Source organism: Seriola dumerili, unplaced genomic scaffold (assembly GCF_002260705.1).
Source record: "Seriola dumerili isolate Sdu_G_001 unplaced genomic scaffold, Sdu_1.0 BDQW01000043.1, whole genome shotgun sequence".
Taxonomy (NCBI): domain Eukaryota; kingdom Metazoa; phylum Chordata; class Actinopteri; order Carangiformes; family Carangidae; genus Seriola; species Seriola dumerili.
Window position 1 is genome coordinate 1,165,932 of NW_019174298.1, and position 17,625 is coordinate 1,183,556.

At 40.3% G+C, this 17,625-nt stretch overlaps 2 protein-coding genes across 3 annotated transcripts; one reads left to right on the forward strand and one right to left on the reverse strand.

Annotated features, from left to right (window-relative positions):
- Positions 1-411: 411 nt before the first annotated feature.
- On the reverse strand, positions 412-13,907 carry taf4 (TATA-box binding protein associated factor 4). Of its 2 annotated transcripts, XM_022739267.1 has the most exons (16): positions 13,683-13,907; positions 12,705-13,520; positions 11,298-11,452; positions 10,100-10,219; positions 8,781-8,936; positions 8,489-8,611; positions 8,209-8,298; positions 6,771-7,007; positions 6,509-6,644; positions 5,936-6,053; positions 3,431-3,600; positions 3,207-3,337; positions 2,973-3,098; positions 2,646-2,702; positions 2,424-2,543; positions 412-2,304 (listed from the first exon to the last, which is right to left on the reverse strand). In XM_022739267.1, exons 1-16 carry the CDS (start codon positions 13,714-13,716, stop codon positions 2,137-2,139), a joined length of 2,757 nt encoding a protein of 918 aa, XP_022594988.1. In that variant the 5' UTR covers positions 13,717-13,907; the 3' UTR covers positions 412-2,136. The 2 variants fall into 2 exon arrangements, with proteins under 2 accessions (XP_022594988.1, XP_022594987.1); XM_022739266.1 differs by having other exon boundaries at positions 12,705-13,907.
- Positions 13,908-14,754: 847 nt separating this feature from the next.
- On the forward strand, positions 14,755-15,711 carry LOC111217274 (protein LSM14 homolog B-like). The gene is made up of 4 exons (XM_022739056.1): positions 14,755-14,875; positions 14,973-15,136; positions 15,241-15,370; positions 15,506-15,711. The coding sequence occupies exons 1-4, from the start codon at positions 14,755-14,757 to the stop codon at positions 15,709-15,711; spliced, it is 621 nt and encodes a 206-aa protein (XP_022594777.1).
- Positions 15,712-17,625: the final 1,914 nt, after the last annotated feature.

Genomic DNA, 17,625 nt, shown 5'->3' on the forward strand with positions numbered 1-17,625 from the left:
TTTGACTATGTCAGTTTGTTCACAAACGCTGCTGAAAGGTGGCAGAAAATACAGGACAAAGCCTCAGTGAAGATAGTGCTGACATCACTTGCTTGACTTCTTAGTATTTTAGGCTGAACTTGGAAGACCTGCAAGACCAGATCTGCCACAATAATTAAGACAATCAAAATAGAGATATTTGTTTTAATAGAGATCATTCTCTGTCAATCCATTATAAAATAGCAATTAAAAACTTTTAAATTCAGATATTTACATATAAACAAGTGGCTGTGCAAAATTTACAAGATATTGGCAAAAAGCATCATATTTTGACATATTTATATACATGAAAAATAAGACAAATTTTCTCAATTTGAACTTGTCAATTGATAAATCTACAAATAGCAAACTTAAGTATATACAGTAATAAAATTTGTCCATAAACATTCTTTCATAAAATGACAAAAGGTATAAAGACCAAATTAGTATGTGCACTAAAAATACAAAAAGTTATAAAGTGGGTATGTTCATATGATCGACTAGTTTTAGAAAACTGATCTGTCAAAGTGCAATCCTTGTTCTGCATTTCATGCCCATGTTTTCCAAACATGACCAACATCATTTATTAAAATGTAAAAATGTGGATGCACAACTTAAAAATGCGTGATTCACTTAAAGGACTGGGTTTCATTTCTCCATATTCCCATTTCTTAAAATTCACATTATAGCACATATGTGACACAGCATGAAGACTTTACATCACTAAGAGCAACTTCAGTTCCAATTTAGACCATATTGATATATTTTTATTTGTTGAAGTAACATTAGGCAGCCACCTATGTCCATTCTTCTTTTTTTTTTCTTTTTAAAATGGTACAAAAAGCAAAGAACAAATGTGTTTGAGATGGACGATCCATCACAGAAAATGTCCTGCCCAAATACATTTTAACCAGAAGTTACTTCAACATCTTAATTGAAACAAGTCTTTGTCTGACATTTGTAAAAGGCAGGAAAATGACTTGATAGCGTGGCTTCTTGGTAACATTATGCAAGAAGCACAGAGCCAAATCCAGATAATTATTTTCATAATGTGAATGTTTCATTATTCTTGGATTTTCTAAATAACAATATCAGATAGCTTGCCACCAGGATATTGACAGAAAGCCAGTTGAATTTTTTACCATTGCTGAAGAAATTACTGGAAACAGAACAAAATGATTTAAAAATGTTTGATAGGGATGTAAAGTATACTAAGTCTGTGTAGCAAATGTGCTAGAACCTGAATAACAGCCTGTGTCAGGAGCTCTCACTGTTCAAATACCAACACCTGCTATAACACCATGCACAACACATATAAATAATAATTTTTGTTTCCAATCAAGCAAAGACAAAAAAAAAAGAAAAAAAAAACACACATCCTACAAATCTGGAGAGAACTGTTGGATAGATGAAGTTACTTAAAATGAACAACACATTCTAATCCATATGGCTTAATCTGAAGAAGGCAACTGATCAGAAGACAAGACTTGTCAAGATTAATCTCTGTAAAACAATCCACAGGCATTGAAACGGTGCTCTAATATAGTAGAAATGTGTGATAAATTAAAATCTCTGTTAAAAACTTAAATAAACAGAGTGTTTACGTTAACATGGTCAAGAAAATTAGCATTACTGCAGTTTTGTAAAATCAGGCTGCACCTGAATGTTGCACATTAATCTAACATGGAACCAATTCGCAGAGATTTGCTGCTACAACCCAGATATCAGTGCAAGGACACTGACAAGGTTTTCAAATCTGAAGTGCCCAGTTCAGTTAGAGATTTTTCTTCTGTGCAGCATGAGGCAGTGCATGAGGGAAGTGTGGTTGAGTGCAACTGGTCTCTGAAGAGCAAACTGAGCTGAGAGGCACACTGAAATCAGGGCCAAGTTCCAATATTTGCTCCATTTCTGCGCTGAAAATACAAAAGGCTTGTGCTCGAAGAGGCTTTTAGAAGCTGACGTCCCTTCAGTGTTCCACATAATTCTCTTCCCATAGACAAACGTCTCTTCATTCAGCAGTGGGCAATCAAAGAATGTACCGGTAGAGAGGATCTGAGCTGACAGTCAACTCTGCTTCCTTAATGCCACTGAGTGAGGTTAGTCATTTTAATGTGGATGTTATTTCAGGAAGCCTTTATAGAGCAGGTGTGAGTGACTGGTCCCTCTTTCATTCTCCAGGCAGAAGAGCAGGTCCCTGAGGTTGACTCTGGTGATACGCTGTCGCATAAACTGTCTGGACCCTGCTCCACCAGAGACTCCAGGCTGGGAGGGCCCTGACCCTGAGCCCTGGACGGTGAATTGAAGCAAACACAAGATAGATATTTAGTCTTTTATTGAGCTTTGAGAATTTGAAAAAAAAAAAAAAAGCACAACTTGTCTGTGTCCAAAGGTTCCATATTCCTCACCTCTGCACTGTCACCTCTAACAGGAGAGTACATTTTCCGTTTTTTCCTGGGGCCAATTGCTGCCAATGCCGTTAGGTTGGCTTCTCTCTGCCTGATCTGAGCCAGCTCCTGCTGCTGCATCTGGAGCACAGGTAATAACATAGATGAGTCTCACAGTCCACCTCATCATAATACTTCACAACGAAAGCAATCACACAGTGACTCATGGCAGCATATGTTTACCTCTTTGGCCTTCTGTTTAAGTCGGAGCTGCTCGGGGTCCTCTTGCCGAGACCGAGACTGCAATAATGTAGAGGACATTTTAATATTTCAAGACGGATATGTTCAATTCATTCAATCAATTGTTTTATTTATTCACTCACTCAAAGTTAGCATACCTGCTCTCTAGCAGGTGAGGAAATGTATACTAATGACACTGTCCTGAGATCACTCGCCCACCTTCTCTATGCAGTTATGATAGTACGTCAGTGATATTGCATGTCCTTGCCTATAGACAGTGGGGACTTTACGCAACACTACTTAAAGTCTAGGCTAGCCTAGGATTGTTACCTTGGCAGCCTTCAACAGGATCTCTCTCTCCTGCTCTTCCTTCCTTTGCTTCTCCATCTGATCCAGCTGCTCGAAGAATTTGAGCTGGGCTCGCACATCGCTCACCTGCTCACACCGCTCATCCTCCTGAATGTTGAATGAAGTTAAGGACAGAAAGATACAATAAGAGACGCTGGAACAGAGTAAATTTCAATGGGTCTTGCCAACTCTAAAATTACAGTGATTAATTATCACCTTGAAGGTTAAGTTCTTCTGCTGTGCCACTTGTGACACCTTTTCTAGCAGGTTTTGTAGTCGATGCTGTGTAGCATGGGAAATGAAGTTGATCACATCTGTTCCCAATTCGCTGACACCAAACTTCTTTCCTGTAACAACAGGAGTGTGGGTAAAGATTTAGTGAGTGAGACAGTGTCAACCTTTAAAACCAAGAACATGCTGTACGTGTTCACGTGTCTCACCAATCTCAAGAGCTCTCCGAGTGAGTGAAGAGGTGGACAGGAAGGCCTCATCCTTACAGGAACGAGTCATTGTGCCAACAAGCTCAGAGTTGGTTGCTAAGATACGGGCACTCTCCTCTGACAAGTTGACTCCTGCCATGGAGGCCACATCATTGATATCATCATCATCCCTGGATGAAATGGAAAGTGATGAGAGACATAGTAACATGAACACAATTTGCACCTTTTTTTTGTCTGACATTTCTGAGATACTGAGATCTCTTTTTTGTTTCTGTACATTTATACAAAATGATCTCAACAGGTTTGTTCAGTTGCAGCTGTGTCCTATAACTACAAAAATTCCAAAACAGCTAGAAAAATGTAAATACTGAGATAATTCATCACGCACCCTAAAAACTGTCTGACCAAAAAACTGCACTTATAAAAACATCAGTGCAGTTCATATATCAAAGCAAGACACACAAATGCTAAGTGCCCTCTAGTCATAACATAAAAAATATATTGGACAAAAGGATTGTACCATGGGACATGAATGTAATGAAAGCAACAAGGACTGCACCAATTTAAGACCATCTACTTTTTCTGAAGATCCTAGAATCAAGTATGTGCACACAGTGGTTTTAAAGTGGAACAAAACGTCCATATCAACAGTCATCTGGTGAGACGAAGAATTGAAAGAAAACATCTTTCAGAGAGACGCTGTGGTCACTCTGATTTGTCTCAGCAGTTTAAAAGTCTGTGCCGTGACACTTCCTGTTTTTTTTCAGTATATCCAAACACACAATAAAATTGTTCTCATATATATTTACATGCTACCATCCTGGGCACCTCGATCACATCATAATGTTATGCTCACATTTTTGTCTGACTGTATAAACTAGTTTTTTAGTTACACCTGTACAATCTAGTGCAATCCACAAAACTGCCCTATAATAAATCCAATCTGTGTCTGTATTTATTATTAGTGATTTCTCTCTGGGACATTAATGCTTTACTCTGTCTTTGTAAATGCAGAAATATGTTCAGTTTTTCTTGACAGAGAGGAGTAACTACCACAATATATTACGCATAACCGCTTATGTTTAAGAAGTCATTATTTAAGAGAATTGCTGCATTAATTAGCAAATGTGACTACAAACACAAGGGTGGCAAAATAGGAACAAAAACCACGACAATAAACTGACATACTGAAATTGACCAAAGACAGTTTTCAAGTACAGTTTTTAAACTGACTGATTTACATTACAGCCTACATCAGTAGTTAAAGCTGTACTGCTGAATGAATTCAGGACACAAATGTACAAATGTTTGGCTCAACACTCAAGAAAATCACAAGGACTTCTGGTTTTCAGTGAACAGGTTGTAGAATATTCAGATTATATTACAATGTTTGATTGAGAAAACCTTGAACCTGGTTAGATCATGTTACACAGCTCCTGAAAATGCAACACTTCATGTTGGTTTTCCATTTCTTTTAGCACTATATGGCTGAGGCTGGATGCTTTCTTCTAATTTCCAATTTTACTGTCTCAGTTTTACATTGTGCACAGTGAATCTGTTTGTGCAGTTGCTTGAACAGCTTTCTGCTGCGTTTTTGTTATCTTTTCTCCCCATGCCAATGCACAAGGCCCTACCAGGGTGACTTTATCATATCACTGTGTAATTTTTATTGCAAGAAAATGGGTTTTGCCTCAACATGAAAATTTATGCAGCAAGGTTAACCAAAATCGAATGTCATCTTCCGCTGTGTGGAGGTGTCTGTGGTATGTTTGTAGTACATGTGTTTCTGCTGTTCAGATGTTATGTTAAAAAAAAATGAATCCAGACACACAAAACAGATGAGAGTAGGATGACATGTTGATTGTATAAAGTGTACCATGATGGTGAGAGTGATATGACTGTAAATGTAAATCTGACTCTTGCTCTGGTATTGATAAATAAAGCATGACTACCTATGCTTTATAAGAAAAACAACTTCTTTTGATATCCCTGAAAATACAAGGGATACAACTCATAATTACTTCAGTTCTTTATTAATCTGATTAAACAATTTATAGTTTGGGCTATAAAATGTCAGAAATTACTGGAAAAAAATCTGATATTTTATAATGTTCACAATCATATAAGATAAATACATGCTGCAAATCTTCACAATTTCTAACTGTGAAGTAGTGAATGTTGAAAAATGACTCAATGACTTAATTATCAAAATGCTTGTCGATTAATTTTCTGTTCTGTTTGAAAAACCAATAACACTAATCATTCCAGTTCTAAAACACGTGCCAAATTTATGTTGTACAATGTAGAAAAGTGTAGGTTTGCAATTGCTAACCACTGGATGATAGTTCCAACGTCAAATATAATAATAAGATAATTATGTAAATTCTCAGTTGGTTTTGAAAATGTAAAGTACTGAAAATATGTTACTAAACCTCTAAAACTCCTTCAATACAGACTATCTGGACACTGATATTTACGCAACATTTATCTGAATGTGTCACAGACCTGAAGGTTCCCCCTCCTGCTTCCTTCAGCTTGTTCTTCTGAGCAGCAGTGAGAGGGGCCTGACTGACTACTTGTACTCCTTTGGCCCCTGGAGCCAACGTCTGCTTCACTGCTGAAACTAACAGTGACAGAAGCAAGTTCAGATTTTTGCAGCTATCTGAGCAGAACACAATGTAATTGCAGTTAAAATTGTAAGTATGCAGTTTAAAACATGCACTGTAGCATTAATGAAATTTGTCTTGTTTTCAGAATCAATTTTGGCATCTTTGTACAAGTGTAGAGTCCTGCAATTACATACAGTATCCAGAAGGTGGCAGCACTTCCATACTGTATATAGTGAATGTGTGAAAGACCAAATACAGACATGCTGAGGTGGAACCATTGTATTTTTGTGTTGTTCAGTGACTTTCTTCAATGGATTTGTTTAGCATCTAGGTCTGTCCACCAATTCTCACTGGACACTGTATGATGCACCAAATAAAGAAAATAACAATATACAACATTAAGAGCATTAGTATTGATTTTCCAAGCCCACTGAGATACAATGGAAGCTGGAAACTGTTGAACACACACCTGTCTGCAGCTGTTTGACCACCTGTGGCTGGCCCACAATGATGCGGCTGTGCGGTTGTCCTCTGAGTGTTACCATTGGAGACTGAGCCAGCGTCACCTGTGGCCTCACCATCGCCCCCTGTTGTTGTGGCACAATCTGTGCACATTCAGTGACAAAGAATGAGAAACAAAATCATAGCACAAACAAAAATAAGAGATTAAACTCATGCCAATTGCTGAAGTCAGACACAGGTAAAAAAAAAAAAAAAAAAACACATATTACCAGTCCTGGTTTACTGTGAGGTGCCTGAGTGAGGCTGATGACTGTGGTTTTGGTCACGGCAGTGCTGGTGGCTGTGGTGGTGGCAGTGGAGAGAGGAGGTCGCAGTACCACAGCGGTGAGGGCCGTGGAAGCTGCTGCAGCTGCTGCAGCAGGCTGAGTGCTGGGCTGAGGCAGCAGGCTCTGCTGAATGAAGGCCTCGGAGTCTGGGGTCATCTGACGCAGCGCTGGGAGACTTCTCTGAGGACAGAAAGAAAAAACATACAATACTTGGATTAAGTCATTGACTCATTTCCACACATAATAGATTTGGTTATTATAAAACAAAAGTAGCAGCATTTCATGACATGTGGTGCAGTCTCTATGATATACTGTACTCTGAAAAAACACACAATGTACTGGTTGAACTCCCTGTGTGTTTGGATGAGGCCATGCAGAGCGGATTGTTGGACCAGGAGGTCCTAAGAACTTTGGGTGATGGAGAGAAAAAATTCCTGAGGATATCACCATATGTGCACATATGCTCAGTTTAGTGTGAACAATAGCATTGATGTGTGTTCACATATTTTTCAAAAGCAGACACAAAATACCTCTTTTTATAAAGAGGAGTTTCAGGAAGCAATAGCATTAGTTTGTAGACAACATGCAGACTTCTGTGTGGATAAAGAGAAAAAGCTCCTTTTCTCCCTCTTTGAAACCTTTGGGTGCCTACTAGCTCTTCACAATAGCTTCCAAAACAGTTTCAGCATGTTGGTGTTATACCACCTTAACACATAAACCTCGTATTTGATGTAGGATAATAAACCCATTGTTGAACCCATTCATAACACACTGCTGTCACAGTTTAATTCCCTGGTTATAACCGTTTAAAAGAGACCTGGTCGGCAACTTCAGTTCCACGCACAGCTATTAAAACCACACGATTATATTAGTCCGTGTTTGCTAGATGGAGTCGTTGACTTTCAGTTACTGCCCCAGTGTTTACACTGAAGGAGAAACAGTGTCATTTTACAGGATTTTATCATCTTATGGAAAGTAAATGCAACAACCTACACTCTTTAACAATGATGATGTTCATGTGCTGAATCTCTGACATTAAAGAGGGTAGATTATGTGGTTTAGATGACAAGAGGTGTGCAAACCTATATTCATTTAATAGTATCGCTATAGAAACCAACACTTTTTATAAAAATGTATTGATTTGAGCAGTCTTTGTGAGCACTGGTTAGAAGCAGAGTTGTGAAGCCATGTCATCATGTCAGTCTAAACGAGGTACAAGTTGCCTTCAGTTTGCATGTAGCAAAAGTGCAAAATATCACTAGAGCTTGTGCCTTGTCCTAACACAAGCTGTGAGTCCTGCACTCACCTGCATATCTACAATGTGGACCATGCTGCATCAGCCATTATATTTGGATATAAACTGGTTTATTGCTGATCTCACCTTCAGGAAAGGCACAAGGTACGGCTGTGGTGAGGAGTTGAGCTCCCGGTATAACCTGCTGGTGAAATCTTCAGGCTCTATCTTTGCTTCCTGTTGTACAATAGACACAGAGGATGAATCAGAACAGAAAAAATGTAAGTTAATAAAACAGACTGAATGAATGGAAAGAGAGGTATGAAAATGAAGACAGACAGATTTTTAACAGAGATGGTGAGAGAGAGAGAGATGAAGGATAAGATGGAAAAGCAAGAAAAAGAAGACACGAAGGAGAGAAATGTACCAGCAAGTTCTTGACCAGTTCCTTAACGCTGGCTGTAGTCTCAGAGGACTGTTTCCCGCTGGATGCCAGCTTGATCAGCGTGGACAGAAAGTTTCTACACTTTTTTACATTCTCCAGTGTCTCCTGCGAGCACAGACAAACAACACTTTTCTTAAATATACACATTGGATTTACAGTAGAAATGTAGAGCAGAACACAAAATACCCTAAAATCAAATGTCTGTGTAGTTCATTATTTTATTTGAGACAGATTACTCAGACAAAAGCATTCGAGGTTAGTACTTCTCTCTTACAGCTGTGACAGCTGTCGGAGTGACAGGGGTCCCAGTGGCTCCAAGGGGCCCTACCCTCTGTGTTACTGCTGTGGCTGCAGATCCAGGCTGTACTGTGGTGGGCGTTCCTAGTGGCTGACCCGGGGTGGTGGCAGTTCCCCCCAGCATGATGGTGTTCTATATGAGTCAGTGAATTTGCAGTCATGAGATGAGACGTAGGAAAATGACAAGGTCAGATTAACAGTTTTGACAAGTCTGTTTCCAGGGCACAGTACATTCAATTTTACTAGGACATAATTAATTGTTATTCTGCCAAGAAAGAGCAAGACATTGTGTTTGCTGTCACAGATATCTGTATACTTTGTAAACAACATTCACTTTTCAGAGCTTCACAATTCTCTTCTTCCACCCCTAAATTAGAGCATGTTATAAAAATGTGATGTACAAATCAGACAATGAAAACGAATGATGTTTAGTAAAAATGTATTAACCTTTAAGGGGACTTCCATGGCAACCAGAACAATCATAATTCACAAGAAAGAGTAATACAACCAGCAGTGTTCTCGAAGTGAGCAAACAAAAGGCCAAGCAGAGAAGACAGAGAAATTAAAACGAATGTGCCTGCCTTGACGCAAAAACCTAGCCCTTCATAGCAGTTATTTAGCAGAACAAGATGACCGTACAATCTATGAAACAGGTCGGAGCCTGTTTTTTTAACAAGCATTCAGATTAGGAAATCCATCCTATCTGTTCAAAGAGGCATGGATTTAACCCTATTTTAGGCATGGGAGTAAAAGCATTATATTAACTTTCCCATTCAAGGAAACTTCTCCTATCTTCTCCAAGATTTATGAGAGCTAGAGAGCTGTTCCCAGGAGGTGGACAGTTACGGACAAACGTGCATGTTAAATGAGAAATGCAAACGTGAAGAACAATTTATCTAAAACAAGAAGCTTCCCCAAACACACAGACTGCATTCAATCCTCCTCCTGATTTTGTTCATGGAATAATCTTTTTTTTTTTTTTATACTGTTGGCAGTCCTAACCCAAGCAACACCAAACCACGATGAGGGAAGCAACATTGGTGGGCTATCTGTGGGAGTTTAGTGGACACAGGGCAAATAGAGCAAATGGTTTGCTTTAACTCAATCATCCAATAGTTACAGAGTGTTCAGTGTCGGCAGAAACAAGGTTTGGTGTAACAGAACTGAGTCGTTATTAGTTAACATTCTTTGTGGTGAATGAGCCTGACAGATGGATTTTTAATGACATTTGGTGTTTCATAACTTTATACCCTACGCTGGGAAATAAATACCTAAAGGGATGTGTGGTGGAGTTACCTGCAGCACAGGAGGCCTCTGCAGTTTGGTGGCGGCCGTCACAGTAGTCTGGACTGTGGGACCTTGTTTAATAATAGTGGTGGGGGTAACCGAACGAGCCAGCAGTGACGCACCTGGAGCCTGCAGAGCAGCAGGGGATTTGAAAGGAGGTGTCACACATGACACTTTATGTAAAAGTTAAGCAATCCTGAGAAAAATAACATTGCGCTAGTGTCTCGAATAAACAGTGCAAAAACATTTTTTTCAGTTACATAATTTCACTGTGCATATGCTACTTTAAACTTCCACAGCTCCCTCAAGAAAGATTCTTGCTTTGCTCCATGTCATCTTTTTTAAAGCAAAATATTTTCAAACAGCAGCTGCAGCATTTTTTCCACTCACAATTCTCTTTTTTGAGCATCCTTTCTGTTTCTTTACTTATTTTGAAGTTGGATGCAAAACTCGTCACACACTAAATAAAAGCAGTCCATTTTGACTGGTCATTTACCATTCAGCCACAGCGTGCATATGAAAGCAGCACCCAAAACGTAATTAAATAAGACTGCAATACAAAATACATAAAATCGCCTTTAGGTTTTGCTGTTTACAATATGTAACAAAAAAGACAAAGTTGGTTAGCTTTTTCTATCAAACAGTGAAATTGTATGTACTGTATAACACAATGTGCCTAACTTTACCTATGACACTGAAATATTTGCAGGATGACTATTGAAAATGTGTTCATTATTGTGATTGCATACACTGTTGTTGTGACGGGATGCAAATGACATATTGTTCAGGCCTGGTATTATGGATGCAGAGATCCCACCTTTTCTTTCTTGACACCTAAACTCAGGGTATCAGCCAATGTTGACAACACATCTAATATGCCTGCTCTTTTTTACTGTTTCAGTTTAAAATCTGCATACTTCACAGTGTGGAACTGATTGGTTATCATCCCTCTGTAGCTACACATCATTTCCTAACTGATACTAAGTTCATTTTAACTTTAATTATATTGTTCTTGAAGGTTTACAGAATTGTGCCATTACAGTTATATAATAACAGTGACAAAGAAAGTATTTAAATTGAATCAGTCACATCTGGCTGATACTCAGCCTACTCAATAAGGTCAGTATCTGCGGTATCTGCGTAAAGATCATGTATGAGTCACATTTTCTGTTTGTGAGTGTGGCCTTGTGTCCAGCAGTCCCGGTACCTGTAGAGATGTGATCTGGACAGGTGGAGTGCTTGTGGGGGCTGCAGGTCGCGGAGTCATGGCGCTTTGGGACTGCGACTGAGCCTGCATCTGAGCCAAGGTCTGCTGGTGAATCACCAGCAGCTGCCCACTCTCACTGCGAACCAAGACCATGCCTGCAAGAGGCAAATGTCAAGGTGGTTAAGATGTCAAATGTCAGGGCTTTTCTATCCTGATAAACCTCATCAATATACTGTATATATGTATGTATACACTTTCTGACATGAGGGTGTATGAATTACTCATCTGTAGGTCTATTAATGCACAGATATTACCTTGGCTGGGAGGTTTATGTAGAGAGATTTCCAGCCATTCACAATCAGAACAAAATGAGCCATAAACATGATATTAATCAAGAGCATCTCAAGCCACAACACAATGTGTAATTATAGGTTGTTCAGCATCCTCAACACAGCACAACTCAAAGTAAAATTTTTTTACTTGCTTTCCAGACTTTATTGGAGGCCACTGCATTACAGTGCACTGGTGTTTTGCCTGCCCATTCAGTGAAAAAGCTTGGCTCCAGTGCACAGTAATACACTGATCTACAAGTTGCAGCGAGGACATTCAGGAGAATTAAGCATCAAGAGAAAAAAATGTTTTGCTTAGATGTAGGGGGGTACATGTCACTAAATGTTGTGGCTGAAATGTTGTTGTTCAGTGATGATGTTTGCTGTGGCTTATTGGTCTGTCCGGCCATTCTCTGGTTGAAATAGCTCTATACACAGGACTCTCACCCACAGAAAATTTCCATGCATTGGCCTTTCTATATTTGAGCAATTCATACTGCTTTATGTAAAAAGAATCTAAATTATCCCATTAATACCCTGAAGTTTAAATCAAAATCTGCCAGTACAAAACATTAGCGTATTATATGAGGTCAGAGACTAGTCTAACCATTAGCCTTTGCAAACTGTTTAAAACACACACAGGGGATAGATACTTAGTTATGCAACAGATAGCTGCTTCTATAAGAACAGTTTGCTAGTGTCTCCGACAAGGCAAAGTAAAAAGAATCAATAGATTGCAACAGAATGCTACTTCGATATACTGTGGGAGGAATATGAGTGCTGACTGCCCTCAAGGCTTTTCATCTGGTCTGCAGTTAGTACCTTGACCATCTCTAATCTGATGTCTGTGGCCCCAGAAGACAATCAACTGTGTCCTCTCTGGTAAATTACTACAAAACGCGTCAAACCATTTCTTGTCTGTTCACACAAGAGCAGCTAAAACAAAGTAGGGTTTGCGTTTGATAGCAACAACTTTCTGACTTTTCAACTTTCTCTCTGCATGAAGAGTTAATATTGCCACATCTAACTTGTTGGAGAAAACTGCCTGATGCTCTTAAACTAAACTAAACTAAATTACCTGGTGGGAGCTGAATGTTTTGGATATTTGGTGCGTTTTGCTGAGGCTGGGTGAGTCGAGGGGCCAACACCTGTGGAGCAATAGTTCGTATTCCACCGGGAGTAGTGGCAGCGATCGTTGACGGCACTGAAGTCCTCAAGTTTTGCAAAACAGTAGGACTCCTCATGGTTGCGGTTGTCCCTGTCGCAACAGTTGAAGCCACGACACCAGTCTGCATTATAGTCTTTGTGAAGTCGACTTTGTTGACGAGAGGGCCAGCCGTGCTGGTGACACTGACGGCTGGTGATGTTGAGACTGTGGCAGAGTTGCCTCCGCTTTGTGAGGTGTTAGTTGGAGTTTGCATAGGTGGCCTCACAAGCGTGACCGTGGGTACACTTTTCACAGAGGGTTGAGACGAAATCACAGGCGAAGTCACGGCATTGTGTACACTAGCCGATGTAGTCCGAATAATAGTACTTGGTGCAGCAGACAAAACTGCCGTGTTTCCTTTGCTCACAGATATAGGTCCGTTGTTTACAAACGTGACAGCGGGCTGGGAGTTGCTGCCGCTGCTGTCAGCAGACGCACCTCCGGGGATATGACAGTTCATCACCACAGAACTTCCATTTAAAGTTTGAACACCAGTTTTTCCAGCTTTCCCGGCACAAGACGTTGCATCTGATACTACCGTAACGACTCCGCTAGCTGTCCCCGACTTGGACTGACTCTGAGCGGCTGTCATGCTCGCTCCAGCCGCCGATGTGGTCCCTGCTGCTCCATCCATGCTCGAACCGAGGGATCCCGTACTGTTAATGATACCTCCTTGCACTCCTGTCCCTACAGCAGCGGAAACACGTGAAAACAAGGGGGTGTCGAACAACTCTCCGATTCGCATTAGTTTCGGGAAACACACAAGTGAAGCTAAGTTAGCTATAATCAGTTTAACAACGTGACCAAAATAAGCTAATGTTAGCTAACCGGAGTGGGCAGCTATCTTACCTGCTTTAGCAAGCTCTTGTTGTGAAAGTCCCATTTTGCTGCCCTGAACATTGGAATTACTACCTACAGCTGAATTGCCGACGTGATTTGCTGCAGACTGGATCTTTGCTTTTGTGTTGATGTGACTTGCTCCTATCAGCTTAGACTCCAGAGACCCGACCAGATCACTAACTACTTTTTCGTCTACCTCTGTGTTGAAGAAAACATCATCCAGCAAATCGGAGCCCGCCGCCATCTTTGCACAGCTACGCTCGTTCTTGAGACGCATGCGCCGATTGGATGCACCCTGGGTGACGCAACCTCACCGGGTGCTGTGATTGGTTCGTCGAAGAAAATAAAATCTGGAACAAATGGTTGCGAGCCGCAGTTTGGAGTGCCAGCGGTGGGTCTTAGCTCCACGGGAAAACAAAGCCTACCTCTCACAGAGGTGTTCCTGGTGGGACTTTATCACATTGAAGAAACTGTCTGGGAAAGTTTCTGTGTAGTTTAACATTTCTTTGTAGATTCACGCACAGTATCGAAGCATTTTGTATCCATTTGACTTTATCGTAGACGACTCAAAATGGCTGCGTTGTTGCTATTTTTCCAGGAGACCCACAGAAGCTACCGTAGCGCTCTCAGACACACAGCAGTGTTGTTTGGCTATCTGGATGTCTAACTCCTGAGAGCGCCGATGAGCAATTACTAGAGAGAGTATGTTCAGGTTTCTTGACGCCACAGGAGTACATATATGTGGCTTGTACGTTGAGAAACATGAGAAATGTTGCCAGAACAAGTAACAATATCACACCACACACCCTCCAAATAAATGTTCCAAATAATCACAACTGTAAATTATGCCACATATCAGACAAAATGAGTCACATATTAAAAGTTAAGCGGCTAAAGGGGACTGACAGTGGATAAGTGCATGTTTCATTGCCAGGTGCGTTTCAGCCAATCAGTGGGCGTAGTTTCACGTCACCTGTGGACGCCTATAAATTGTTTCTGGTTGCTCCATGGTTTGGGTTGTGGCATGTGATGTGCGTTCTTGTGGACATTTGTAAGGAGCTGGCCTGGATATTGTGTAACCATGAGTTCAGCAAAGCCGTACATTGGATGTAAAATAGGGTTAATTTCAAAAGCCCAAAATCGTTATGAGGGGATTTTGTACACAATTGATAAAGTAAACTCTACAGTAGTGCTGGCAAAAGGTGAGTGATCTAGGCCCATGCACATGGGGATGATAGCAGTGCTATTGAAACATGGATGTCACTTTGTTTGTTTTCTCAAACATTGTCTTTTTACTAGTGAAGTGTTTTGGAACGGAGGGGCGACCCACTGACAGACCAACACCACCCAAAGATGATATCTATGAGTACATCACTTTCCGGGGAAGTGATATTAAAGATATCACACTGTGTGAACCTCCAAGATCTCACCATGGCCTGCCCCCAGATCCTGCAATAGTACAGGTATATTAGAACTGCATGGCTCACAACCCACAGTAAGAGAATCTTAAAGTGGGAAAAAAAATCCAGATAATGTGAGTTCAATTGTTTTAATGTATTTTGTTCAGTCCTCCAGTGCAGGGGCTTCAGGTGTCTACTCAGCTCTTGGCCCATTCAGCCCCCTAAGGATGCCTGCCTATAACCAGCTTTCTGCCTCCTCTCTACTTAATCAACAGTATGCTGCAGCTCTAGGCCTTGGTAAGCAAATGAGCATAAATTAATTCATAGTAAACTGACCACAGACTCACACCCTTAGTCTAGCTGTATGCTTTTAAGTAAGTTGTTTACATGCTACAGTATTTAGTTGTGTTCATGCAGGATCTGTGCTTCCAGGGTTACATGTTAGAAGGGGTCCCATGGTGGAAAAGGCTGTTCAAACCCTCCAAATGGAAAGGTCTAGGCAGTGGAGAGGCTTGAATCCATCCCAAGAGCAGGAGCAGAGGTGGGAGAGGAGGCGGCTCCAGAGGACAAGAGGAGACAGTTCCCAGACCAGAAGGGGCTCTGGAACCATCAGTAAGCATGTAGAGTTCCAGGGATGAAAGGCAATATAAACTACTGTCCTCTAATTAATTTTGAACAGTCCTAAAACATTTTACAATTGTGTGCCAGCTTATGGAAATTCTGCATATCTATCTGTGCAATCGCAAGCAAGCTTAAAAGTGAGCGTGAATGTTTTTTTTTTTTTTTATTTTTTTTTTTATTTAAGTGAAGTCAGGCCCAGTTGTGCCCAAAGCTCAGCAGGAAGCTCGACAGCAGAATGATGAAAACAGGCCACCACCCCGAAGAAGACAAGGTAATTGGTACCATACAGGTTTGTTGTGATTATTTATTTTTTTGACACAAATAACAGGAGAAACTGCTATTAACAATCAATGCATTTTTTTTTTGTTTTGTTATGTTTTAATTATTCCCAGGAGCTCGGAGGCGCAGGAACCGTAGTAGAGGCCAGTTGATGGTGGCTAATGCTCCATCTGCCACCCTTAAGTTTGACACAGACTTTGATTTCGATTCCTCAAATGCACAGTTTATTAAGGAGGAACTGGAGAGGGAAGGGCAGGACAGGATGAATATGAAAGGTTGGTTCATCAGCTCAAGTGATCACAAATGCATCACTGCATTTTCATCTTTTGCTTTATCATTATTATTATTATTATTATTATTATTATTTTTATTAATTTTTTTTTTTTTTTTTTACACTCAATTCTTGTTGAGGGGTCAGCTTAACCCTTACTGTGTCATACTATGATGTACAGTTATGAATGCTCTGTCTTGCAGGTCAGCTCTAAATCCCTTTTTTAAATTGTAGGTAGTAGCTTAGCATCAGCAGCAAGGCAGATTCTGGTGCTCAACATAGTGGCAGTGATTATAGCACTTTAATGATGATTATCTTCTCTTTCCATGTGTGCAAATATTTTTCCATTTTGATGTTACCCTTGTGAGGTTTTCCAGAGCATATCCCTCCAGGTTACATAAAGTGCATGTTTCTGTCTGTAGATGGAAATCATGAGGTAGAAAAGAAAGAAAAAGAGAAATTGCACTCGACTGCTGAGGATGATCATTTTGGACCAAAATGCTACTATAACAAAGCAAAGTCCTTCTTTGACAACATCTCGTCTGATAATAAATTCAGGTAAACTAGTGGCATTTTTTATTTATTATTTTTTTATCCCCAATAGTCAAACATTAATGTCTCCAGTATGTAGAGCTACAAGCTTCTGCCTCTTTTGCTTTCAACCAACTGTTTCAGACTAACATGGGCAGAGGAGCGGAAGCGCAATCTGGAGACTTTTGGGGTCCCTGGACGGTTTCTGCGGGGCCAGGGCTTCAGAGGTGGATATACTGGACGAAGAGGACGGGGCGCTGCTCAGAGTCTACCTTCTTTCAGAACCAGGAGTGGACAGCTGTAAAGGTCAGCATTTGATACAGGGCACTAAAGCAACCCCTGTCCCTGCAAACTCCACTGATTATTTCCCTTATGTATATAACAAATGGGGTTGTGTTACCCATTTACCTGTCTCTGTGTCTTTTGTCATGGTGATGAGCAAAAGCAGCTCTGTTGGTGCTGTAGGAAGGATCTTTTTTGTTTTTCTCCCCTAGGCAGTAACCCTGCACCCATATAGCCAGGATTTTATTTTTTATTTTTATTTTCTTTTTTTTTCTCATTTAGCTTCATTTTTTGATTATGGATGCATGGCACACTAAATGGTCCATTTGTGTGATAATTTTCTTTTTCCTTGGGATATTTGCCTGAAGAGTATTATTCTTTTTTTCTATTAGATGGCAGTGAATATTGAAGTTTGGTGTCTTCTACTTGAGAAATTTCACTCCTAATGTTTGTTTCATGTTCAGTATTTGGCTGTGCAGCTTGGGAGTATCATAATTTGTATTTATATTTAATTAACAAATGTTGTAAACTAATGAACTAAAATGTATTTAAATGTTAAATCTTGTGC